Source organism: Buteo buteo, chromosome 9, assembly GCF_964188355.1.
Source record: "Buteo buteo chromosome 9, bButBut1.hap1.1, whole genome shotgun sequence".
NCBI lineage: Eukaryota > Metazoa > Chordata > Aves > Accipitriformes > Accipitridae > Buteo > Buteo buteo.
The window spans coordinates 7050360-7076236 of record NC_134179.1 but is presented as its reverse complement, the minus strand read 5'-3'; the positions used below and the strand labels follow the sequence as shown (position 1 = coordinate 7076236).

The window sequence follows — 25877 nt, the reverse complement described above, 5'->3', positions numbered from 1 at the left end:
TTTCCATTTCCTCTTTGGGCCCAGCCCCTGCAAGCTCTTCTGGGGAGCCAGAACAGCTTGCTTCTGTGCTCATGCTTCACTCCCCTAAGCACTGAGGCAACTTGCAGGCTGGCTAGGTGCCAGGGACCTGGCAAGCCTCTGCAGTTTGGAGACTGCGATTAGATACCAAGCCCTGCATGTGCAGAGGAAACATCCTCCTGTCCTCCTATTTGCGAGCCCCCCAGCTCTGTCCAGGGGACTGAGGCACACAGGCACTTTTGCAGGAGTGACACAGACCCTGCTGAGTGTCACTGTGCTCCTGGTGTTCCCGCTCCCCGTTCTGGAAGGGGAGTTAAATGAGACAAAGCATCTGCCAGCATCAGGGGTGGCAGCCCTCTCCCTTCACAAGGTCCCCCATCCTCAGCTTCAGCAATGGACCCAGATGTCATTTAGATCCTGGCACAGAGAGGTGGCACAGACATGGGCACCTGCCTGCACTGGAAGAGCAGTGTCCTACTGGGACAGGCAGGAGCCTTATGGCTCTGCAGGCATCCAGGCAGATCCACATCCAGCGTGCGCCTTCCCCAGGGACTGCACGGCTCCCCAGGCCTCAGTGCAACCAACAGAGCAGGGAGGCTATGGGGTAGTCTCATCTTTAATGAGAGGAATACAGAAGCACAAGAGGTCATGGAAAGAGCAGAGTGCTACAAGCAGCCCACCCTGGCAAGGAGCCAGAGGGCTCTCCAGGCAAAACCCCACAGTGTCTTCTGCCAGCAGTGAGCTTACGAAGGCAGTGCCAGGGCCGGGTACGGTGGCTTTGCTTTAATATCACTCCCAGTGTTTTCCCACTTCACTTGCGGGCCTTGGCAGGTGCCAGCCGGCTGTACTGTCCATCGTCCCGCTCACCAAGGGGCTAGGAGGGAATAAAGGCGAGACGAGTTACAACTGTGTCTGTCCAGCCCTGGGAGAGAGGGTACAGGGGAAGCTGGCCCAGCCCTCTCTTTGCCAAGCTTTTGGCAAGCTTTCCCTCCCCACACACAGAACTTAATGACGCCAGGCAATAACAGGTAGGGGGAAGCTGGGCTTGCCCCATCCTCTGGGTCACTCAGGGGGAGGCAGCTGCGAATGCCCCAGCAGAGAGCAATCTCCAGCATGCCTCAGTGCCTCGAGGCATCGCGTATCCCCCAGCAGCTGTGCCATCATGGCCACGCCCGTCCCACCATGCAGCCCCACACCATGTAGAGGTGCTGAAGCCCATGCACGCGCACACACACACACGTGCGCTCCCACGCTCACCTGGTAGAGCTGCTCGTTGGCAATCAGGTTCTGCCTGTCAGAAGCTAAAGAAAGAAAGAAGGTGGTCAAGGATCAGAGGATTCATGGGCAGTGTGGTGAACTTTTGCAAACAAACCCAAGCAGCCGGCTGCTTTCAGCTCTGTGCTTTTACTTCCTCTGGGAGGCTCGGTGGAAAGCCCCTGCAAGGCATCAGATGTTCCTGTGTCACCAGCTGCTGTCCCTGGGATGATGTTTTGTTAACCTTGTGCATTCGCTGCCTCCTCCTGGGAAGCTAAGCTAGGGGCAGGAAGGGTACACAGAATGCTCACATGGATCCCCACCCTAGACATGCTGTGTGCTGGCTGCTGCCCGCAGCTTGCAGTGGCTGGGCTCTGTAGGCAGTGATGGAAAGTCCCTAGGTACCACGCAGCTCCTAGAGATGCCCAGGCACTTCCCGTCCCCACCCACGGGCAGCCAGCAGGGCTCTCCCCTCACCTCGTGACATGCGTCCCTTGTCCTGGCCAGTGATGCAATACACAGCAACCGCCAGGAAGATGGTGGCAACAACATCTGCGACCACGATCCCCGAGATGGTGGAAGCGTCCACTTCGATGCAGTTCTGGCACACTGAAAGGCCAAAAGGACACAGATACTGAAAGCAGGGCCACAACCAGGACCCTGCCCCTTGGCTGCCTCCGCTCTGCTGCTAGGGCCAGTCTGAGCCCAAAGCGCTCAGCCAGCTCTGCCAGTCCAGGCAGGCTCCAGTCCAGGCAGGCTCCAGTCCCAGGGTGAGAGAGACCAGGGATTAAATTTGGCTTGCTGCATGGCCCAAGGCAGTAGCGCAAGCTGCCCTGCGTCCCTAGCACTCAGGGCAGGCCACAGCAGGGCCTGCAAGTGGCTAGCAATGAGGCAGTAGGAATGCCAGGTTATGGCACTAAATGAGGCTGTAGAGCTCTCACGGGGACACCAGCTGCACGGGAATGTGCAGCTTGGCTGTTCCCAAGGGCAAACTTAGCATAGGAGCTGTCAGGACTTCCACAAACTGGTGGAACCACCTTCAAACTCTGGGAAATCAGTAGTTCCCTCAAAAATTTGCTTGGGTGAAAACTCCAAGCAGTTCTTGTTCTAGAAACCAAGTTTGCAACACTTACTTCGATAGTGCACCTGGAGCTCACCGTGTTCGTTTCCGTCTTCCGATTGACACGTATAGACGCCTCTGGGATCATTGTAAACTGCACCCAAGTCCAGTTGTGTTCCATTTCCTATTATATTCCCATCTTTCAGCCATGTGATTTGACTTCGCGGGTTTGTTTCACATTGCAGGAACACCTTCCCACTGACTTCTTTCAGGATTACTTTATGTTTTGTAAAAAAAAAGGAGAGCAGAGAGCTTTACAGCCGAGTTCTCAACCCTCACAGTGGTGCAGAACTTGGGAGAGCTCATTCATGGAGATGGCTAGTCTTGAGAGCATCACATTAGGCTGTTTCCTGAGCAGTAGAGAGGAGACTGCAAACAAAAAACTCTGGAAAAAGCAGACTACCCAGCAAAAACATAGTCCAGCATTCAACTGGTGGTTACATTAATGCATATCCAAATTCTCTTAGAGTGAAAACTAACTGGAATTAGGCATCTACCTGGACTCCATTCAGACTACATGTGCTTGACCCTCATCCTGCACACAGACTGCATTGGTATTGAAGTACAACTGCAGCGAGAGACATTTCAACAGAAAGTGAAATATTTCCACCAGCAGCGACAGGAGCTGAGCCTGAATGGGGAGGCAAAATCCCATTTGGGTTTTTACCCAATAGTAAAAAAAATTTTTAGTGAAAAGTGTGCAAAAAACCACATAGAATTGCTTCCTCGGCCCAAAGCTATCACCTGCAGAGTCTGGAGTGGACTACAGAACACAGCCTCTCCTGCTTGCATATTTGTGCCAGGTACAAAGCCCGTGGCTACTTTGGTCTAACACCATGGTGCTGCCACGTCCAACTTTACATGCTTTGTCACTGCAAGGCAGCTTTGAGCTATAACACATAGCCACGGAGCAACACACACAGCTCCAGACCATCACAGCAACGGTCTAGGGCAGGCAAAGGCGGCAGAGCGATCCCGTCCTTGTGAACCGTTGTGCTGATTCGCTCCTTTTTCCCCATCGACATTTACGAACCTCACATCAGCGTGCCGCAATGGAAAACCCCGGCAAGCAGCAGGGGCCTGTTTCCCAGCCACCCTCCCACCGCTGCAGAGACGCCTGTGGCGTAAGCGATACGGGTGGCAGTCTCCAAGGACCATAGCGAGTGCCCAACAGGCACCACCGCTGACCCGCTGCAGCGTGCAGGATGAGCCCCCCGCCTCGCCATCTGCGCGGGGTCCCTCAGGTACGGCACACCGCGCCGGGGGTCTCCACGTACCATGTCAGCCTGCGCGGTGCAGCCGGTTTCAGCTGTGGGCATAGCACCGCAGCGGCCTGTGGGCAGCAACTGACACCCGGGGACTTACCTTGGATGCCCCAGCTGGCCGTGGCCAGGCTGGTGAGGAGCACCCAGGTGACCAGGGCCTTTCCCCTCCACATGGCACAAAGCAGCGGTGGCTCTTTCACCAGCTCGGAGGAGAGGACGTGGGGAGAGCTCCTCGCCACGACACACCACCCTCCCCGAGATCTTTGTCAGGTACCGGATGCCGGGGGCTGGAGCCTTCCTCCCCCAGCAGCTGGGGGATGTCTGAGGTGCCCTGGCCCTGCCTCCTCACCCCAGCCATGACGCCTGTGGAGAGGCAGGGGAGGGCAGCTGGGCCTGAGGTGGTGTGTCCCCCAGCAGCTGTGGACCCCCAGCAGCCAGGTGTTCCCCAGCAGCCATGAAGCCTCCTGCAGCCACTGGCCCCCAGCAGCCACGGACCCCCAGCAGCCGCTGGTCCCCCCACAGACACGGAATCCCCCAGCAGCTATAGAACCCGCAGCCACGGGTCCCCCTACAGCCCCGGAGCCCCCCCACAGCCCCGGGTTGCACCCCAGCAGCCGTGGACCCTGCAGCCACGGGTCCCCCACCAGTCACAGGTTCCCCCACAGCTGTGGGCGCCCAGCAGCCACGGGTCCCCCCGCAGCCATAGACCCCCAGCAGCCACGGGTCCCCCCGGCAGCCATGAAGACTCCTGCAGCTACTGGTCCCCTCTACAGCCATGGAGCCCCCCAGCAGCCACGGGTCCCCCCGCACCCCCGAGCACCCCAGCAGGAGCGCGGGACGCCCCGAGCAAGTCTGTCCCACGGCGGCTGCCGTAGTGGCGTCCGCGGCGGCGCCGTCCCGTGGTGCCGCGCGGCGGCAGGCGGGTGCGGGAGCGGGGCCATGGCGGCGCCGGCGGGCTCTCTGGTGGCGGCCGTGTTGGCGCACTCGGGCCGCCTCGACAAGGAGGACCTGGGCACCCGCATCGGGCGGCTCTCCCGCCGCGTGGAGGAGCTGAAGGCAGGGCCGGGAACGGGGCGGGACACACACACGCGCGCGAGCGGAGCTTTGGGAAGGGCCGGGGGCGCTGATCTCCGGCCGGTCTGTGCTGGGGTCTCCGGCCGACCGCGGTGGCCTGAGCCCGGGAAGGTCCACCCGATGAACGGCGGTGTCCTGATGCTCCTTCTTTTTCAGGGCGAAGTCTGCAACATGATTAACAAGAAGTATAACGAGTTCCTGCCCAGCATGCAGAACGCCGAGGACCTGGTGTCGCAGCTGGAGGGGCTGTCGAGCAACATCGACCTGCTGAAAGCGGGGATCGAGAACGAGGTGACAGCCTGCCCTGCCTCGGCGGCCCTCACCCATTCCACTCAGTTTCAGCCCAGAGCTGTAGGGCCGTCCCCATCTTGGGGCGTTGCGAGGGGACCGGTGGAGGAGGACTCCTCCTGAGTAATAACCCTGGGTGATATCACCCCTAAAAAACGCCTTTACGTGACACGTGCTGCAGAGGTGTATGTCACGTCGGTGGTGTAAGTAAAGAGCTGTCATTAAGGGATTGGCTGTGATTTGCTCTCTGTTGTAGAGTTGAAAAGCATGTCACACATCTCTCCTCTGGAAAGAGGGAAGGATCAGCCATGTATAGGGTAGTAAGGTGTGACACAGCAACGGGCCAGCTGAGCACTGATCCCACAGTGACTTCAGGCAGAATGGGAACCTAAACCATTGCTGTGCACATTCACTGAAGTCTTTAAGGAGAACGGGAGCAGTTCCTGCAGGCCGGATTGCAGACCCACTCTGTTTTTTGCCTCTGGTTTTCCAACATCTGTGGTTCTGTAGCAGTGTTAACTGGGAATTAACTTTTGGTGCTGTTCAAGCATTCTTGCATTTTAAATGGCTGTGTAAAAGTAACACTGAAGTCTTTTTGACTGTGTTTTGAGACTAAATTTCCTTACGGTGCCTTTAAAAAACCTGTAACGTATTAAAAGAGAAACTTGTTTACAAGTGTTTCCAGTGCTTATAAGGATCTTCCTAGCAAGGAGCAAAACGGACGGAGCCTTTTTCCTCCTCACCAAATTATTCTAGTAACAGAAATAATTTAAATCTTGTATTGTTATTACTTTTAAGGGGAAATGTGTCTGGTAACATTTGCTTGCTGTAAATGAACCAAGAAGTTTGTTATTTTAGGTTCAGCAAGATCTAAACATCGCTGTTGCCGAATTCACTGAATTGAAGCAGCAGTTGGAGCGAGACACACTGGTTCTGAGTATTCTGAAAAAGCTACAGGAGGTGAGGAGAGGAGGTGGGAGCAGCTTAAAACCATTAAGCAGTAGTCATCGTCTCTGCTCCTCAGTCTATGGCATTGTTCTGGACTTTTCTTTTGAATAACTGTCTGTAGCTGCCCTGTCTCTAGCCACATTGTTTAAAAAATTGTATTCTAATAGCAGATACACAGTGACATATGAATCTGTTGCAGTTTGATACAGCTATTAAAGAGTACAATACTGCATTGCTGGAAAAGAAGTATGTTGCAGCAGCTCAGCAGCTGGAAAAGGTAATAGTGACTTCTTAAGTATATGACACTGTTGTTCATATATACTTTCAATGAATTTTACAAGATGCTTTTCATTAACAGCGGCAACAGTTACCCATGTTCTGTGTTTGATCTTTACCACCAGGCACGATGCAGCCTGAAAATGCTGGAATCCCGCAAGGGCTTTGAGCTGAAGATCCTGAAAGCACTAGGCACAGAGCTCACAGTGCAGACACAGAACATGCTCTATCATCTAGGAGAAGAATGGCAGAAATTGGCTGTATGGAAGCTTCCTCCTTCGAAAGGTAATCACAATTCTAGTTTGTTTCACTATTTTTGCTTCACTATTTGAAGTGTGCACTTTTAAGCACCTACGAAATAGGAAATATAGTAATACTGTTGAACTACAGTTGGTTTAAGGAGCTCTTTCTGCCATTTGCGTAACCTAATGAACAGGAGTGATGATGAGTGGCAATGTTCTCTGGATATCACTCCACTCGTGGAGTATTTAGGGGCTACCACAAGCAATCTGATGTAGTCAGTAGATTTTCAACAGAGTTTTGAAGGTTCATCTTAGAAAATGTTGAAGCAGAGATCAAAACAGTTACCAGCCTCTGAGTAATTTTTTAGCCTGGTGAAGTATCAGAAAAGAGATGCTCTCTTACAAAGCTTCTGCTCCTGAGGAAATCAGCTGGGCCAAAAATTTCAGGTTGCTTATTACTGAATACCTCATTCAGCATAGCAGCTGGAAGAGTTTTCTGAAATTTTTGTTCAGCCTGAACATGTTTCGCCACTAGGCTAGTTTTAAGGATACTTTATCCTTCTCCAGTAGGTTTTCAGGTTGACACTTTTGTGGCAGGCAGCTAATTGCAAGAACTGTTCACGAGTCTGTATGTTGCCGTCTTCACTGAAACACAGACTTTTCCTTTGGAAAAGAAAAAACCCTTTTCCTTTGGACTTGAAATGGGGAGAAGAGGGAAAGGAAAGCGATTTTCACTAAATGCCATTCAATTGCAAGGTGACTGAAATGAGAATTCTGGATCATTGTAAGAGACTGATTCGCATTCCATTGTCCCGCACTGTAACACAAGGAACTCTGTACCCTCTTCTGACGCTCTTGTACAAGAACTGTGTTTTGTGGAAATGGGGAGAAGTAGAATATTGCTTTAGCTGCCACCTGAGGAGTGCAGTAGCTTCTCAGATCTGCTATATCTCAGACTGCACTCTGACAGCAAGATGGTTTCTCTTTTTCTTTAGAAAGCAGCAGCCTGGAGTCAGTGATGCATTCAGAATTGCACTTACGCACAGTGCCGTCAAAAGAAGAGGAGATTGCTGGCCCACCTGTTGCTTCTGTGCTGCAGGCATTTGCTGTCCTAGGAGAACTGCACACCAAGCTTAAAATTTTTGGTAAGACAAACTGTGTATCCATATAAACATAGCTATAGTAGCCCGAGTGGATAGGAATTCAGACTTAGAAGATGGATATTGAGATCCAGTTCATTTCAGCAGTACACTGGAGGACTTCTTTCTCTCTTGGCTTGTGTTTCCCACTGAGCCTGAGGCAGATGCTCTGGTTCCTATTAGTAGGAAATGATCCTTTATTTATCCAGAATTATTTATCCTTTCCTTTCAATTTAATTTAGTATACTGTTTAGATCTGTGGCTATGTGGTTTCATGGTCTGATGTTTAAAGAGTTTTTCCAGTTACAGCCTCCTCATCTACCAAGAACAAGACTGTTGGTTTCAGGCAGCCTCTGGGCTTCAGCATTCTCAGGTGTTGGTAAAATAAATCAGGAAGCATAGCAGATACTAAGACAGGGTTTCATGCTTTCAGCTGTTTAAACTGTTTTTCATTTTACATTAAATACGCTGCTCTTTGTTAGGCCTCCGTATGTGTTTTACATGAGTAAAATGGTCTTTAGGGAAACCAAACCCAGCGTTTTACCTCATTAGCTGTTCCCTGTTACAGCTCATCAAGAGAGTGTTTCTTCTGCTTCGTGCAAAGGGTCTCTGCTTCCAAAATTAGTTATGATTGAGCCTCGCTGGAGCAAACTGCCTGCCTCCTGCTGTTGGAAAACTCCTTTTTTTTCATTTTTCAGGCCAGTTGTTGCTGAAATACATCCTCAAGCCGCTGATTTCATACCCATGTCTTCAGCCATTCACAGAGGAACAGTCAGATGTGTTCATCCTACGTTTTAAGTCCAAGGAGCCTAACTTGGATCATTCCTCTCCTATGGAGGTTTTTGACAAGATCAAGCTTATTTTTGAAGTTCTCCACAAATATCTGCTGAGTAGGTAGTTTCTCCCTTTTGGAATTAGAGTGATCAGTACCTTGTTCATGTAATTGGAGCGGAAGCTTTCTCAAATATCTGGTTGTTAAGCAGTATTGAATTATATGTAAGGTCTAAGCAGCTTTTAATGTTAACTTGCTATGCTGCGCGCTTGGACAGCTTGGCACCTTGTCAAACTGGACGTAGCGGTGACCCAGCATTCACAGAGCTGGGAAAAAGAAGGAAAGTATTTTGGCTCAAAGAGATCAAGGAATTAATTTTTTGATAAATGTTCTTTCTTGTGAACCAGTCACTGCATTGAAGATCTTTGCGTGCCACAGGTCTAAAAGGTGGAAGTCACAATGCAATCCAGGGAGTTCCTTGGTCAGGCTAGTCACATGTAGGATCTTCCGTTGGCTAGAAACTGGCGTGGGCTTTTCTAGCATTTCATGAAATAAACATGCTGGGAAAGCAGGCTCAGTTTACACATAAATTTAGTTGTCGTTTTGTTAGGGGGGGTGATTCCACAGGCCCAGCACCGGCCTTGATAAGAAGAATACCTCCATTATGAGACTATGGAACAGTTGATAGATGCTGTTCTGACAGGAAGGACTGAATGAACTGGTGAAGGGTCTGGTCCAGGAAGCAGGTGTATTAAAATCCATTTCTGTTCTCTTGAATTCAGATGTGCCTCTTGAGCAGCCTGCGGAAGATAGAAAGAATGGCAGAGTTACACTTGCAGAACTGCTAGGTGATGCAATATGGGAGGAGTTATCGGACTGCCTCATTCAGAACTGTCTAGTGAATTCAATCCCAACCAATAGCAGCAAACTAGAGCAGTATGTAGAGGTAGGTCTCAAAAATCTTTCAGATCCATGTGGTGGAAATGCTAGATGGCCAGCTTGAACAAAAAGCTGTATTTTGCTAATCTAGGATTGCATATTTCTTTTTCCACAGTTAAGCTGTGGGTTGTGTTTCCTGTCATGTAAGTGTGTAAGGTCTCTGATCTGTGGAACTCAGGCCATATTTAGCTAAGACGTGAGGACTTTCAGACTGTGCGATGTAAGGCACTTGTCTGAGTCTCTGTGAGAGGCTGAAGATGATGATGTGGCAGCGCTGCTTGCCAAACTGGCTTCCTGAGGACTGACTGCTCTGTTTTGTCTTTGTATTTTTTATTAATGATCGCAGGGGTTTCTTGCATAGGCCACAAAAATTTTTTAAAAACTACATACATAAAACAGAACTTCTTGCTAGTGAAGAATGCCAAAAGCTCCTTTTCCTGGAGAGGGGGCTGTTTCAAACAGAAGCAGTCATAGGATAAACCTCCCAGTCCCTTTTCCCCCAGGTAGTCCAGTGTAATGAAATTTGATCATCTTGCTCCTCTGGTTTTTGAATTAGGTTGCCAGCAGGGTCAGAGGGGACAGACCTGCAGTTCAAACACTGTATTATTGTGTGATCATGGCCCCCAGCTGAGCCAGTTTTTTCCAGAAGATTGCTGAAAGCTGTTGGATGGTTAGTGCCCTCTAAAACCTAGTTCAATTCTTTGCTTTCAGCTGAGTGGAAGAGTTTATACCCAACTTTAATCATGTTCTTTGATTTTAGGAAGCTATGTTAATCTAAAATATGTGTCTGCTCTTCTCAGGTGATTAAATCCACAGAGGAGTTTGAAAAAGCCTTGAAGGACATGCAGTTTTTGAAAGGAGACACGACTGATTTACTGAAATACGCCCGTAATGTCAATTCCCACTTTGCTAACAAGAAGTGCCAGGATGTGATTGTGGCAGCCAGAAACCTGATGACTTCAGAAATACATAATACTGTGAAGGTGACTATTGATGCAATACACTGTTCTTCTGTGTGGAAAAGTAGCTTAGCTGTTGAAGAAAGCTTGTCTAGAACAGTCGAGTCCTTTTTTTTGTGGAGCACTGAATGCTCTTGATTATTTGGGGATCTTGGCAAGCAACAGTTTCAAAACCTTTTTCAGTAGTGCTCAAGAGGGTTATTTCACAAACAAAATGTTTCTTAAAATACTTGAAGTTTGATTGCATGGGCTTTTCTGGCTAGTGTCATAAGCATAAGAAAAATTAGAGGATTACTTACAGACTTGCTTCTAGGCATGCAACACCAGATAGACTGTTTCGTGGTCTGCTGTGTTGTTCATAAGCCAGGAGACTTCCAGCAGTCTTAGGGGACTTCTGCAGCCTTGTGTTGGTCTTGAGTCTTAAATCTGTCATTCAGTGTTTTGTAGTCTTGCACTGTTTCCTTTCTGTGGGCTCCAAATTAAATTACACCTCTTTCTTGTTTTCCTGTAGATCACACCTGATTCCTCTGTAGCCCTACCAAGGCTTCCCAATCCTGGGGCAGGAGATCACTTAAAAATGCAAAAAACTTCTAAACTTCTGCATAACAACATGGTGAATTTGGAGAATGAGACTAAACTGAGCCAGTACACGTTTTCTCTGCCCACATGCCGCATCAGTTCCTCAGTGGAGAAACTGATGGAGCTGGCTTATCAGACGCTGTTGGAGGCTACAGCCAGCACAGATCAGTGGTAGGAATTATATATCAGCAGGTAACTCTTGGGTGTCAGATACTTATTGCCTTTGGCCATACCAAGCATCTGTTAATAGATAAAAAACTTTAAAAGAACAGAAGAATACTTAGAATCGATTGTGAAGGTCGCTCTCTGTTTTGGCTGGAGAATGCATCCCTGCGTTTGTGCAGTAGACTGGTACAGCAGAAACAGCTGCAGACTATGTTCCCTGCAATACTCAGGTTAAGCAGCCTTTCGGACTTCAGTTTTCAGGGAACATTCAGGTACACTTTATTGTATTTTAGCTATTAAAGCAGTGAAAACATGGTAGACTCCCTCGTGTGCACAACGTAGTTCATGACTTCAGTCTTTTAGCTGGGAGACACACTACTGCAGTGTTTCCCTCAATGTTTTATCATACGTTAGCTGTCAGGCGTTCAGAAAAATCAAAACCATCTCTTTTTTTCGAAACAAATGATAAGTGATGGCACCCATTCCGAGACGAGTTCTTGCATTCTTTGTGCTGGGTGAAAGCAAAGAACTCCAGCTCTGCATCTAGCAGGGCTCTTCAGTGAAAATAATTAAACATTTTGAGGAACCACATACAGTCTGCTTTAAAAACTGGAGACCACAACCCTGAAGGAGGAGAGTTGCCTAGGTACCGAATGCCCTTCAGTGTACCGTGGCAGAGAGAGGGCCGACTATTTGTGCACACCTGGTGGGGAAGGGACACTGTCCCCTTTGTTCCTGGGGTTTCGTATATCCCCCTTCTGACATATGGTCTGAAGCTTGTCTTTTCCATACTGAACTTACAAGGTCATAACAGCCTTTGTGAATTTTCCAGAATGTTGCCTTTGTTGACATCACTGTAATTGATCCTGATGATCTATTCTTTGTGCCAGTACTTCACTACTAACAAAACCTTGTTTTGGAGAAGGTTGAGGGTCACTTATGAACGAGATGTTAATTCCACTGACAAACTAACATGAACCTTGTTTTCCTTGTAGCTGTATACAGCTCTTCTACTCGGTACGGAATATATTCCAGCTGTTCTATGATGTAGTGCCAACATACCACAAGTAAGTGCATGTGTGTGTATTACTTAGGGCCTATTTTGGAGAGAGAACGATGCTATTGGAAGAGCCCCACTTGTCCCCAGGTTGTCCACCACAGCCAGAGATTACTAAGGGCTTCCTCCAGCAGCAAAAAGCTAGTACTCTTAATCTGTTATGAAGTCATACCTGCTGCAAAAGAGGTGCTTGAGAGTTTCCGAGTTGGTAGTCTTACAACCAAGGACATAGTTGCAGTTCTTAGAACAGTTGTGTTTGAATCCAGCCATGTAACTTTGACCCCACGTCTGATGCGGAGATTTTTCATTATGTTTTTCCTGTAAAAAAGAGAAGCAATGAAGATGGAAAGTATACAATTTTGATCAGAGAACACTGGGGTATTACTCAAAAGGACTTTCTCTTTTCCTCACCGTAACTTTACTATAACAAAGTATCTTCCTGTTTGAAAGTCCACTCTTAGAAACAATATGGATATAACACAGGGTTCCTATGCCAAAGTGCCATTTCACTAGCCATGAATTCCTTTCCTGTAAGTTCTTGTGGATGCGATGGGAGGTTAAATGCTTTTGTTCCGACTGATCTCTTTATCAGGCATTGCCCACAGTTAGTTACTTGCAACATTTGTCTGAGACAGACTGTGAGTTTCTCTAGGATTAGCGTGACCTTTTTGTTTTAACAGAGACAGGTCTAAATAAATACATTTCTTCCTTTTCTCTTCCTCCTTCCTGGGACAGGGAGAACCTTCAGAAATTACCCCAGCTGGCAGCCCTTCACCACAACAACTGCATGTATATTGCTCACCACTTGCTCACCCTGGGACACCAGTTCCGATACCGCCTGACTAATATCCTGTGCGACGGAGCAGCTACTTTTGTAGATCTGGTACCTGGTTTTAGGAGACTTGGTAATTTTACCTTTCAGTATTAAAATACATTGATGGATGACGTGGTAATTAGTCTTGGCAGTTGTGGCTGAATGATTTAACGTAAGTGTGGCTACTGACTCAAGCAGTGGATTGTTAAGAGTTTTGGACAAGTAGCAAGGACGTTTTCTAGATTGGGAAGTCTGACAGAGCGTTATGATTCTAAGCAAGATAGCTGTTTAAGGCTTGACTCTTTGAAACGCAACTCTTCTTAGAACTACGTGCTGGACAAGAATAGTTCATTATCCAGCAAGATGTTGTGGCAGTTAGACATTTTGGGATCATCTCCTCAGTCCTTTGATACTTTCTTTAGCTTATTCTATGGAAATAAATTCTGAAATAAATTTGTATGAGCCTAATAGGAGCCTGTCATCCATAGTTAATTCTGCTACTCAGCTCTTTCGAAAGCGTTGTAGCAATGCAAGACACACAAGAGCTTACTGTGTATGTGACTGGGCCTGGTTAAATTTGCTCTATGAGGCTGTTTAGAAACTGGAAATTCCTTTAAAAAAACATTATAGCAAGTTCATTATTCAGCACTTACGGTCTCTAAATTGGCAGAGCAGATTCAGTAATTGCTTAATTGCTTCTCTCTGCTTGTTTTTGCTCTTAAAGGGATGGAGTGTTTTCTGGCCCAGATGCGGGTACAGAAAGGAGAAATCTTGGAGAGGCTCTCAAGTGCCAGGAATTTTTCTAATATGGATGATGAGGAAAATTACTGTGCAGCAAACAAAGCAATAAGGCAGGTAAGCAAGGCAATCAAAGCCAAATATCCCGTTGTCTGTAGATGTTGTCCTTGGGAAGGTACAGTATGTAATCTCAGTCCTGAGAACTGTGCAGTATTTCAGCGGAGTGGAACTTTTCAAAACAACAATTTTCTGGCATGATTTTTTTTTTCTCTGGGCTGTGTCTCTTTGTAAAATTGAAACATGCTGAGTTCAGTTCCTCTTGCTCCAAGTTTAAATGAAAAGGTTCTTAATCTTGAACTTTTGTTTGTAGTACATTTATAATGTTTTTCATTTTTCAAGGAAAAGATCTGTCACGCTTTTGATGAGCCTTAATGCAAACTGAAAATGTTGCATTTTCTCCCAGGAATATCTGCTCTAGGCAGTAGCAGGATACTTCATTACCTTTTGCTTCTTTCAAACTGGCTTCTGACCATAAGTAGTCACCTTATCATCTCATGCCTCTCTTAACGTTCTTTTTGATAACTTGTAGATAACACATAGCTGTTATCTTCCAGGTATTGCATCAGTTGAAAAGACTGGGGAAAGTCTGGCAAGATGTCCTTCCAGTGAACGTATACTGCAAGGCTATGGGGACTTTACTGAACACAGCTCTCACAGAGATTGTCACTAGGATTGCTGCCCTAGAGGTAACTGCGTGAGATGGACATGCCAGGCCCAGGGTGGTGTGAACAGTGAGCATTTGTGATCTCTAGAAGTTCTTTCCAAGATCAGGTGTCAGGGGAACAGTTACCTTTCACAGAAATTATAATTGTGGTCCTGTCTATGAGACATGTTCAAGATACCAATAACCCACACATCCAATTGAGACCAAATGTACTCTTACAGTGATTCCATGACTCTCTAGTCAAGGGGAGAGCCAGGGAAGTGGCTATGATTTCATCTTAATTTGGATTTAGGCATGTCACTCCTACTATAAACATTTCTATGAATTGATCTCTTTCTCTTTGTTCAGGGCACAGGAGTCAACTGTTGTCCCAAACTCCATCTATTCTGATACATTTTCAATCTGTGCATCTCTAATGAACCTCTCCATCCTGTCTAAGGACCAGATGCTGAACTACCTGTGGCATTTCAAACTGAAATTCTTATCTGTTTAAATCTCCATTTGACTCCCAGGACTGTGTTTAAGTGATTGTCAGGTTACCTTGGGTCAAGTACAACTATGCTATTACATTTCCTAATTAAAATATGTTTTCACAGCAAATGACAGAAACACATTAGTGCATCTGTTCTAGTTGTAGGCTACATCCAAAGAGCCTTCCCACTGTGCATTAGGCCAATAAGTCCTCTTTTCCCATAACAGCTAGTTTACAGGACACTTGCTCAGGCTGCGCCTGCCAAAAAGCTTGGCTTTTATCATTGGGCTGGCAATGCCTGAGCAATTTCCTTGTAAACCATTCAGACCATCATAACACCTCTGCTTCACAGGAAAAGGCTAGCTATTGCACTAAGATACGCTGTTTAGAAGCGCAACCATTGTTCTGAGGCAATCACTGAGAAATTGCTGAAATAGCGATTCATGAAATAAGTTATATTAGGATGAGAATGTTTGATGTGATCTAAACCACTGCTTTCATCTTCACACACACAGCCACCTTTTTTTCATTTCTCTTGCTGCTTGGCACTCCAAAAATATATCTAACTGCTCCCCTATTAACATTTGTTAAATTCTAGGACATCTCTGCAGAAGATGCAGATAGGTTGTACTCCCTCTGTAAGACCATGGTGGAGGAAGGACCCCAAGTTTTCACCCCACTACCTGAAGATGACAAAAATAAGAAATATCAGGAGGAAGTTCCAGTCTATGTGCAGAAATGGATGACATTCAAAGAGCTGATGATCATCTTGCAAGCCAACCTCCAAGAAATAGTAGATCAGTAGGTGTCTCCCTTTCTTCCTTTTCAGTTAGTTCTTCACCCCAATAACATGGAACTGGGAAGCAGTCTGACATTGGCGGGGCGCTGCACTCGGGGGACTCTGTTCAGATGAAAGGCAATCACTGTTAATAAGGATCAGATAACGGCTCCTGGGGCTGTTTCTTGGCTGTGTGTTTATAGTCCATTTCAAGCTTGCTCATATATTCAGCTGCCTCCTACAAAGAAAAAGGCTATGGTAAAAAACCAAGTGCCATGGGAGAGCCAGCCACAGAGTGATTGTGCATACCCCTTGGCTTCTCTAAGTTCAGAAGTATTTCATGGTAAGCAGCCTGGCATTTTGCCAGGCTCCTGCAATTATTCCACATGATTGGCCTCTACCTTTTAGATGCTGTTTCTTGCTTCTTTTAACTTGCAAGGGGGATTCATCTGAATTATACATGAGGATTTGCATAATTACTTCTATTACTTTAGTTGGCATGAGTTGTCAGAAGCTAGACATTCCCTGTTCACAGCTGCCTCACACATACATCTGAATGGCAAGAAAACATACTGTCCCCAGCAGGCTAAACTGAAAATGTACCAGCCACAGAGAAAGCACATAGGGAAGGCAGTTTCTTTTCTGTGCCCTGCTCATTGCTGCTGTTGCACATTGTTGGTGTTAGACACTAAAAGTTCCCAACTCTACTTCCACCTGGGCATAAACCACATTGTTTGTGGGTTTTTCTCCTGTTGTTTGGGAGGTGAATGGGGATTTTGCAGACAAGCTTTGTACTTATTTTGGAGAAGGAAAAGGTGCAGTTTGTAATGAGTGCAAAAATTACCTCACAACCTGTGGCTTTATACACCTAGCTAAACAATTCTGGACTCAAGTTGCATACAGCTAATAGGCTGCTAACTGGGTTTGTTTTGCCTTCAGACTTACTACCGTAACAAGTGCTCAGAAGGCTTGTTTTAACATGACATTTTTGTGCAGTTTGGTTAAAGATATTTCTTTCCCACACAGGTGGGCGGATGGGAAGGGGCCTCTTGCAGCTGAATTCTCCGCAGCTGAAGTGAAGAGTCTGATCCGAGCCTTGTTCCAGAACACAGAAAGGAGAGCAGCGGCACTGGCCAAAATTAAGTAACTCTGTTCACTCCCTACATGTTACTTCTTCTGACAAAGAAAGAGCAAACGGAGTCTTTCAAATATTTTTTGGATTGGACCCTTCTTATTTGTACTGGTATAAAAAAGCTTAGCATTAGGTAAGTGCTTCCTGGAGGCTTGACTGAGGAAGAAGAAACATTTCCTAGCTCAATGGTTGTAGGGCAAAGAGAATGGCTCTGTGAGTCTGGGACCAGAAAAATCAAAGGTGGGTAACACATGGACACTAACTGCTTGTGCTCCATCTGCCAGGCAGACAGAGTTTGGGCTTAAAAATTCAACCTCTTGCCATGCTCCCCAAAGGTGTTCTGCCCAGATCCAAGTTTTCCTTCATGAGCTGGTGCATGTACTGTCCTGGTGAAGAAGAGATGCTTTTTGTCATGTTTGCTCATTTCCATTCTCTAGGATTTCATCTTCCTGTTAAGCCCAGCATAGGGGAATAAATCACGTCTTGTATCCAACATCTCTTTGTGAGAACAGGCACCGCTGTCAGATGGGCCTCTCATACAAGGTGCTGTATAATGTCATCTCAAGCTTGCTTGCTTAAGGGTGTTGTAGAGGGATTCTTATTTTTCAATAGTCAATCTTACCTATGCAGTTTTACACTAGGGCCATGTAGCCCCTTTGTGTCTTACCTCTTCTATCCCTGCAAATTACATAGGAAACCCACAAACTTTGATAGCTTTTGATACCCTCTGAAGAATGCTGAAGTGCCAAACTTTGCTCTTTATCACCTCAGGTTTCCCTGAAGAGCAGACCTCAAGAGTGAAAATTTAGGAGGGGTGGGGGGAGAAGAGATCCTGTTCTGCGTGAACTGTTTATCAAGTCACCAAGTTTTGCACAAGTAGTAAAATTCCTCATGGCTTTATTTCTCATGGAAAATATATTAAAACTGACTTAGAATTTTCCAATCTCACTTTACCAACTCTAGACACCAGTTCAGCTCCTTCCTTTACCTTTTTGCTATGTGTAAACTAGGTAGGTCTGGCACCTGTTGTCTTTCTGGTAGTAAATTTTCTGTCCTTAAAGAATAATGAGAATTGTAAATGAATATAAAAAAGGAATGAAGTGTGCACTCATAGCATTATCTTTTAAGTTACAAAAGGCTATGTTTGAGACTTTGAGAAATGTACATTTCTTTTAATTGAAAAGCTCACCAAGAGCATTCATTAAAACATAGCCCAGAGGCCAAGATGTGCGAGTTGCTGCACACATGGAACAAAGTAGTTCCTAGCATGTAGTGCTTACAAAAGTTTCGATGACAGAGCTTAATGTTTTAATCTGTTATCTACCATGATATCTTCTTAATTTGCATTTTTGTCCAACTTCTGTTCACATTTCCAAGCATTTGTGCAGGGCTTGAATCACAGCTAGCTTTCATGTTGCACCTAAGCCATTGCAGAACTGAATGGCCATTCTGCCTGCTGGGTCAGCCAAGCATAGCCATGGCAGGTGGTGAGAAGACCCTTCTGTTTCTGGCTTTAACTGGCATAGGGAGGGGGCACATGCAGTCAAATTGGCCATTAGGCCGAGTCCAGCACATAGGAATACAGCAAGGAAGGGAGATACTGAAGCAAAATCCAACTGCTGCTTAAAACTGTAGCTTTTTCTTTTCTTCCCCTCCAAGTAATTTATCTGAAGGCTGGGAGTGTTCCCATAACACTTGCAGCTTGTGGGATCCCCTGCCCCTTTACATACAGCAATCCAAAAAAACACATATTTTAAAAAACACCACTTAGCCCTTACGGATTGTTCACAGAAATGTAATTTGCTATTTTCTTTAATAAACTATTTATACCAAGCGTGTTTTCTAGTGTTGTCTGGGGATTCTGTTACAGTACAGTAACACAACATGAATTAGTCCTGGACCATTCTCCACTTACTATGTGGAGAAGGCAAAGTGTTGCTCTGAAGTCTCTCCTTGCCTTATTTCTAGTAGATCTAGTAAAAAAAAAAAAGGAAAGAAAACAAAAAAGGAATCAGTACCATAGAAGAGGTTGTCCCAGAGGTTCATGTGTCAAGGGTGAGCATAGGGTAGTGAAGGAAACAGTTAAAATAGGATGCTAGCATTGGGATTTGTCTAAGCAACATGCATGGCTGTAGGTCAGGCTGAGCATATGCCTTGCTTGCTCCAGCTTACCTCAGTGATGTGATGAATCCATGGCAGAAGCTGAGCCACATTGGTATAAACCCCAGGGTGGTTGGGTTCAGCACAGCCCTGGCCCCAGCTCACGATGCCTACTAAGCGCCACATAAATTCATCCTGACAAACCAGGGGTCCCCCGCTGTCACCCTGCAAGATGGAGCAAGGACTAAGGAAGCAGCTCTGCCCCACTGGCAGCTGGGATGTAGATCAGGCTGGCTTCTGCCACATAGCTTTGTTCCATTGGACACACAAGAAGCTGAAACGCAGGTACAAACAACAGCATGTGCCTCCCTGCAAGGTTTCAATGTTCCTTCTATAAAGATAGCTAAATCTCAGCATGACATCGATGCACCAGGGCACCGCGGGCACCACACTGCAGTGCAAGATGCAAAGGGCCCAGCACTACCCTACAGAGGCTGTTTACTGCAAGCTATTGCCACAAAACCCAGCATTTGCTAGAGCATAACAGGGACGTACAACATATCACTCCTTTCCATGCCTGCTATGCACACCTGGCATGCACCACTTGCTCCCTCCTGTTACCTGGCATGCATCTATTTTCCCACGCAGGTAGCCGGCACACAGCATCCTGGCAGTGAGCTTGCCTCCATACATGCACGAACTATTGCATCTCTTGGTACCGATTAAGGGAACGAGTGCTTCCTTCAGTGTCTCAGTAACCTGTGCTGGGGAGGGAAAAAGAGAAGCCAAGAGGGAAACAAGATCTGCAAGGGGCAAGAGGGGAAGAGCAGGGCACTAGCTGGAGAAGTCAGAAGATGGGATTACTTTATAGGATTAAATACAGCCAGGCCCACAGGAGCTGTGGATGTGGGGTGTAAAGCTGCTGGAGCAGGGGTGGGATGAAGGCAGGAGGGGGCATTTGCAAGATCACATGGGGCATGGAAGGGGCTGGACATGGCCAGTGGGGACCCTCCAGTCAGTGCTGAGTGGCAGGGACAAGATGGGAGCTCACCTTGCTCTGGTCTGGTATAGCCCCAGCCAGAGACCCAACACTGCGTGCCCTGGAAGAGGTCCCAGTGGGAGGGTGGCAGACACACAGCACGGATGGCATCTGGTAAGAAGGTGACAGGGGTAAGTGCCAGGCCAGCAGGGACAGCTTCATGCTGTGCTGAGCACAAGCAGCTGTGGAGCTACCAGCCTGCAGAGCCACTCAGCCTGGCACATTGATGTGAAAGGCTCTTGGGCCAGGTGCTCTGGGGACTTCAGCTCCCACAGCCACCTTTCCCAGTAATTCACAGCTCTGGCACAGTTCAAAAGACTGTGCTGCTGTGCATGCTGCCTCCCAGGTGCCAGGCTGGACATCCTTAAAGAGCTGCTCTGAAATGGCAGGTTCAGAAGAGGCCTGTTTTTGGCCAAGTCTGAATTGTGGGATAAGACAGACAACTCCACAGATGGGAGAAGGACACAACAGCATCATGACAGCATCTTACCTGAGAAATTCAGGGGGACTTGGAGCTTCATCAGAGCAATGTCGTAGTCGAGGCTACTGTCGTTATAAAGCGGGTGGTGAATTATTTTCTTTACCGATACCCCAGCCTCATGCTTGATTGAGCCATGGGTGATAACGCCTGCGAAAACCAGCCAGGCAGAGGCTGGAAGCCACCTGTAACTGAGCAGAAATACAGCGTGCCTCTTACTGTAGGGCAACAAGCACCAAGGCCCAGGATAGGAGCAGATATGCAGTGCCTCTGAGGTGGGGCACGGGAGAGCCCGGGGGTACCTGTGCACGCAGTGAGCCGCCGTGACAATCCATTCACGTGCCAGCACAGAACCTCCGCAGTGGTGCTGGGAGCCGTGGTACACACTGACCTGCCAGGGCCAGCGCCCCAGGGGCACGTCCGTCCCCCCAACCACCCGCCCGGCACCAGGGCACAGCCCGCATTCTGCAAGGCAGCCAGGGAGCAGGTGTTAGGCAGAGCTCCAGGTGCCAGACCCTCAGGCTGGAGGGTGATGGAAGTGGGTGGAGCAGGAGCGAAGAAACTGCTAGATCCAGGCGGAGATCTTGGGGACATGGGAGAGGAGAGAGACACTCACCTGAGCATTTGAGAGCCACAATTTGACCCGATTCACAGCTGCTCCTGCATGGAAATAAGCCTCTGGTCAGCATACACGTGAGCCAAAACCCCTGGGGCACTGGGGAGCTCCAGGGCAGCTACAGCAGTCGCCAAAGGGGCTGCTTACTGCACAAAACCAGGACAGTTTTCTATGTTCTTAGGCCTGAAAAAAGGCTTGTGTTTCAGCCCCACCAGCAAACTCTACTTCCCCCAGAGCTGCCCTTACCTGACCTGCCACATGTCTTCCAGGCTGCCTTCCTGCTGCAGTCTCACCTGAACGAACTCCTGTGTGTCATTCACCTTGACATCCGTCACGTGCACTCCTTTCTGATGGGTCATTCTACAGAAGCAACGACAAGTATTGTAGAGAGATGCTGGGGACCTGCTAGGGGATCAGGAATGTAACCCTGCCATGGGAACAATGGTGCACCACCCTGCCGCTCTGGCAGCCAGGAATGAACCTCCTTGGCAGGAAGGATCTTCTGCAGCTCTTCTCGCAGGTTCCCATGCCAGCCCAAGCCCTGCTTTCCACCCTGCATTTACCAGGGAGCTGTGCGATCTGGCACTGCTGCCTTGACAAACCTCCCAGCCTTCAAGCACCTGCTTTTGCCAAGATCATCCCCCTTGGAAAAAGACAAGTAGGGGTCAAAGTGGCTGCATCTGCCATGCCCACCTGAGATACCCGAGCTGCTGGCAGAGCAGGGTGCCCAGGGAGAGACTCCAGCGCTCGTGGCATGCCAGGAGCCAGCCAGGACGGCCTTCCACCTGCGCCTCCAGCAAGGAGTTTGCCACGTTTATTCTGAAAGACACTAAAGCCATTCCACTAAAGACAACCTGCAAGTTCCCTTCCTTGCAGTGTTTCATGCAGAGCCAGCACAGTGGATGGTCATGCACATCTAAAGCAAAAAAAAAACCCCAAAACAAAACCAAACCCCAGAAAAAGCCATTTGAAGCAATTAGAAACTATACATGAACCCATTTGCCTATTCTCAGTGCCTGCGCGGCAGCTCTGCTAAGTGATTACATGCAAAGGAGTCCTGCAAGAGTTGCCTTTGCTGTAGGATTGCTCCATGCAACAAAGCTGTAATGCTGGGGGATGCAGCAGCACTTAAAAGCAAAGTGAAACAACCACAAAATGCAGCTGAAAGAAGCTAGCAGATCAGCAAGAGATATTTATTATTAAAGAGCATCTTTTCTGTTCTTGCTGGGCTTGGCAGGCTCTGTCCTGCATGCTGCTCCCCTCTCCCCTGCCTCTGTGGCAGCAAACCAAGATGCAAACCTCTATTGTGAGCCCTACGGACCACAGGGTCTTCCTCTTCACTGTCACTGCATGCTGGGACCGCACCTGGCTCCTGCAGCAGGGTGAAGCCCTGGTCTGGCTGAGGCTTCTTCAGGTGTTTCACTTCAGGAAACAGAAGGGGGTGGAGGTAGACTCATACAGCCCAGGCAGCATCTGAAGATGCACAACACTGGGAACGATCCTGCACTGCCCGCTGGAAGAGGTGACGAGCCTTTCCATGGGTACAGCAGCAGGTTGCTGCTGGGACCACAGCAGCCAGCAGCAGAGCCCACACCAGCTGTGTTCCCCTGCCCCAGGCCGCACCTCACTGACCAGGGAGCTCCCATCACCACCACCTCTGCTGCTGGCACCCCAAACCCCCTTGCCAGTTTGGCAGCTGGGTTCTGCCCACAGCAGCAGGGCTGTCCCAGGGCAGACACTGACCTAGGAGCCATGCCCCAGCTGCTGTCCCCGCCAGTAGCCCAGCAACCCCAAGCAGCAGGAACAGTCTCCTGATGGTGCAGAGAGTTTTGAGAGATGCGTTAGCAGAATCTTTAAGAAACAGAGAGGGAGAGAGGATTAACATGGTCTTGTCTGTCTCTCACAGCATTATCATGCCCCTGGTGAAGCCCCTGGGTCCTTATACACGTTTCTAGGACTCACCTGATCCTTTCCCCACAGCGCCAGAAGGAGGTGAGCTAAGGCCATGGATTCTGCAGGAGGTCAAGACTTGGAAGGCCACCCTGTTCCCAAAGCCCATAAATAGCTCACCCACCGTGTCCTGGGGAGGCCTGTGTCCTCCTTGCCTCCCTCCTTGGCTCTGCTGTCAGGCTCTTGCAGCTTTGCACAGCATCCTCAATGCAAGGCAGGCTGTCAGGAAACTGCTCAACTGAGGCTGGGCTCTAGAGAAAGAAGTGGAGTCCCAGGGAGCAAAGACTAGGTCTCGTGGAAGGGGACAAGCTTCAAGCGACGACACCGCTGCCCAGGCTGGCTGCTGCAGCAGGGGGCAAGGCGAGGAAGCCCTTCTCACCATGATAGCAAGGAGTGGGGCCAGCTTCTAGTTTGGGCTGCTGCTGAGCCACAGGCACCGAGCGCACTGGTCTCCCATGAACCAGCTCAGGTTTCCCTCCGCACGCTCCCGGCGCGATGCCGTGCACGCGTGCTGCACAGCGCCCATGCTGAAGGAACTCCTCATTTCAAGCCCCCCCCTCCCCCTTCCTGCTGACAAGGCTCTTGCAGCAGGTGGGGGTGATTGCTCAGCAGCCCCCCTCCCACCCACCCCATCACCCTGCTCCCAGGAACATGCTGGTCAAGCTGAGGAGCCCCAGGGGGAAGGATCCCATTCCTCCCCGGTGCCTCACCGAGCGAGATCAGCAGCTGTTGCATTACCTCAGCTCTCAAACCCACCTTCCCCCTCCCATTATTTTGCTTAGGAGCTGTACAAGAAACACCAAGTGCTGCTGAGGAGCAGCAGCAGTGCCCTGGTCATCAGTGCGAGGTGGGGGCTGCAGGCTGGCAGCCAGCCCTGCTGGTGGTGGGCTCCCAGGCATGGACAGACCTCCGTGTGGGCAGCAGGAAGGCTGCTGACCAACCGCTCCATGTTAGCAGTTACGTTCAGGGAGACAAGACCTTGGGGAACAAAGCATCCTAAGCTGGGAAAAGATCAGAAAAGGCAGCCTGCAGCTGCTCTTTATCACCCTCACATCCCAAGCCAAGTGCCTGCCAGCTGTGATACGTAAAGGACAACTTCCCTGCCCATGTGCTGCATTAAGGATGTGCTGGCAAGGGTTGGTGGGCCCCTGTCACTCAGCAGGGCCCTCCCCACCCCATGAGCACAGAGACCTCCAGGGAAACAACCCCACCTCCCTGGGTGCTGGATTTTCCCTCTGGTCTTTTGGCTGTAGCACACAAAGAGCAATAAAGGTCAAACAGCAGCTCTCAGTTCAGCTTCTGGTTTTCCATGTAATACCTTGCTGCTGAAAGATGCCTGGCTGGCAGCCTGCGGAAAGGGAAGACTTTCTAACCCATGGCTTAGGTACTGGCTGTCCCGCATTGGGGCACGAGACGCTTTTCTTACCAATGCAGAGCTTTCACAGCAGAGGCAGAACAGAAATCACTTGTGCTGCTGCATCCAATCTTCTTCCTCGGACCCAGAAGCGGCTCCGCTGCAGTCACCACACCCAAGGTCAACAAGTGCTGCCAGTCCCCAGCTGGCACGCTGCACTGGACAGGCAACCGGGCAGGGATGGTACCAGGATCGCCTTCATTGCATTGCTCAGGAAAACGAGGGGAAAACCATGCTGAAGCTCTGGGAGGCCCCAGTTACAGATGAAATAGTGACAGCCTACAGCAGAGGTGGACGTAGATGACCTAGCAAAGCTAACCCATTCTGCTGGAGGCAGAGCCCGAGCTCAGAGCAGCAACAGGAGCTGCTGGCACAGGGCAGGGGAACACACAGCTTGCCTTGTGCATAAACCTGCCTCTTGCCTGCCTGGCACTAGATACCATCCTGACTGTAGTCTGCTCCCAACCCCTGCTACTCACTGCTGAACAGAAACACTCTAGACTTGTGGCCAAGTTCGTGAAAGCTGTCAAATTCCCAACACCCAAATACAAGTTCAGAAGTCGTTATGGAAGTTAGACCTGGGTGATGAGCTGCAGTCAGATCATCACCACCACCAGAGATTCCTGGTATGGCAGCAGCATCATCAAGTCCCTGCGAAGAGCCCCAGGTTACCAGTACACCACACCGCCTTGCCTGCACAGGCAGTTCACCGGCTGTGCTGTTTCTTTGGCTGACTCTACCCCATCCAGAAATACTAAGATGGCCTTCTCCAATTAAGTGAGTTAGAAGCCTAACTTCCCCTCTGGGAGAGATGAGGCTGAGTACCAATTTCAGCATGTCTCAAAAACAAAAGGCAGCTGAAGCAGACTTCAACAGCTGTCTCATGAAAGAAAGACTTTTCTTATTTACATACTTCTCCATCCCCAAAAGATACAGCTGATGGCTTGTTGCTCAAAATATCAATGAATTTTTAATGCTATTTACACAAGGAAGTGCCTATGAATATTTCACGATATCCCTGTCTCGCAGGTTCTGGCTGAGGTTTCGTGCTGTCGATGAACAGCACTGCATGTGTTGTGCCACGCATCCAAGCTGTGCTCAGCAGCCGGCACAGCCGGCAGCAGACACACACACCAGCACCACAGGAGCTGCACACTGCAATGCTGCTCAGGACCTGTGCTGAGGCGCCAGTTACAATTCCCTGAGGTCAGGCTCCTTTTACAGCCTGGCACTCAGCTGGGGTGAAAACTGGGAGGGTTTTTTTTGTTTGGTTTGGGTTTTTTTCCTCCAGGCTCCCTATCTCAGTTAGCAATTAGGCCAGAAAGCTGAGAGGCAATGGACAAGGCTGTAAATCTCCCCCAAATCACGACCTTAGCTCTGCTGCTGACCCTTTCCTGGTCGTGGCCGGGCTGTAACTGGTGGCACTGGAGCATCTCCTCACTCCGTGGAGGACTCTAGGTGGTGCTGGAGGACTAGGGAGCACCAGTGGGACCCGTGAGGCAACAGCTGAGGTGTGCAGAAACCAGC

The 25877-nt window shown here is 48.8% G+C and overlaps 3 protein-coding genes across 5 annotated transcripts; 1 reads left to right on the top strand and 2 right to left on the bottom strand.

Moving 5' to 3' along the window:
- Positions 1–623: 623 nt before the first annotated feature.
- CD3D (CD3 delta subunit of T-cell receptor complex) lies at positions 624–4487 on the bottom strand. 3 transcript variants are annotated; one of them, XM_075035124.1, is made up of 6 exons: positions 4468–4487; positions 3758–4020; positions 2406–2609; positions 1750–1881; positions 1276–1319; positions 624–892 (listed from the first exon to the last, which is right to left on the bottom strand). In XM_075035124.1, exons 2-6 carry the CDS (start codon positions 3828–3830, stop codon positions 830–832), a joined length of 516 nt encoding a protein of 171 aa, XP_074891225.1. In that variant the 5' UTR covers positions 3831–4020; positions 4468–4487; the 3' UTR covers positions 624–829. The 3 variants fall into 3 exon arrangements, with proteins under 3 accessions (XP_074891225.1, XP_074891224.1, XP_074891226.1); XM_075035123.1 differs by lacking the exon at positions 4468–4487 and having other exon boundaries at positions 3758–4169; XM_075035125.1 differs by lacking the exon at positions 4468–4487 and having other exon boundaries at positions 2430–2609; positions 3758–4169.
- A 70-nt stretch (positions 4488–4557) lies between these two features.
- On the top strand, positions 4558–18587 carry ZW10 (zw10 kinetochore protein). Its single transcript, XM_075035122.1, has 16 exons — positions 4558–4713; positions 4888–5022; positions 5878–5979; positions 6167–6244; positions 6369–6528; positions 7481–7630; positions 8323–8514; positions 9179–9342; positions 10136–10318; positions 10806–11044; positions 12034–12105; positions 12831–13000; positions 13634–13764; positions 14262–14393; positions 15442–15644; positions 16648–18587. The coding sequence occupies exons 1-16, from the start codon at positions 4597–4599 to the stop codon at positions 16766–16768; spliced, it is 2349 nt and encodes a 782-aa protein (XP_074891223.1). The 5' UTR covers positions 4558–4596; the 3' UTR covers positions 16769–18587.
- On the bottom strand, positions 18163–21825 carry TMPRSS5 (transmembrane serine protease 5). The gene is made up of 9 exons (XM_075036684.1): positions 21680–21825; positions 21233–21346; positions 20987–21030; positions 20673–20835; positions 20383–20438; positions 19905–20003; positions 19475–19617; positions 18926–19078; positions 18163–18270 (listed from the first exon to the last, which is right to left on the bottom strand). Exons 1-9 carry the CDS (start codon positions 21823–21825, stop codon positions 18163–18165), a joined length of 1026 nt encoding a protein of 341 aa, XP_074892785.1.
- Between the last annotated feature and the right edge of the window lie 4052 nt (positions 21826–25877).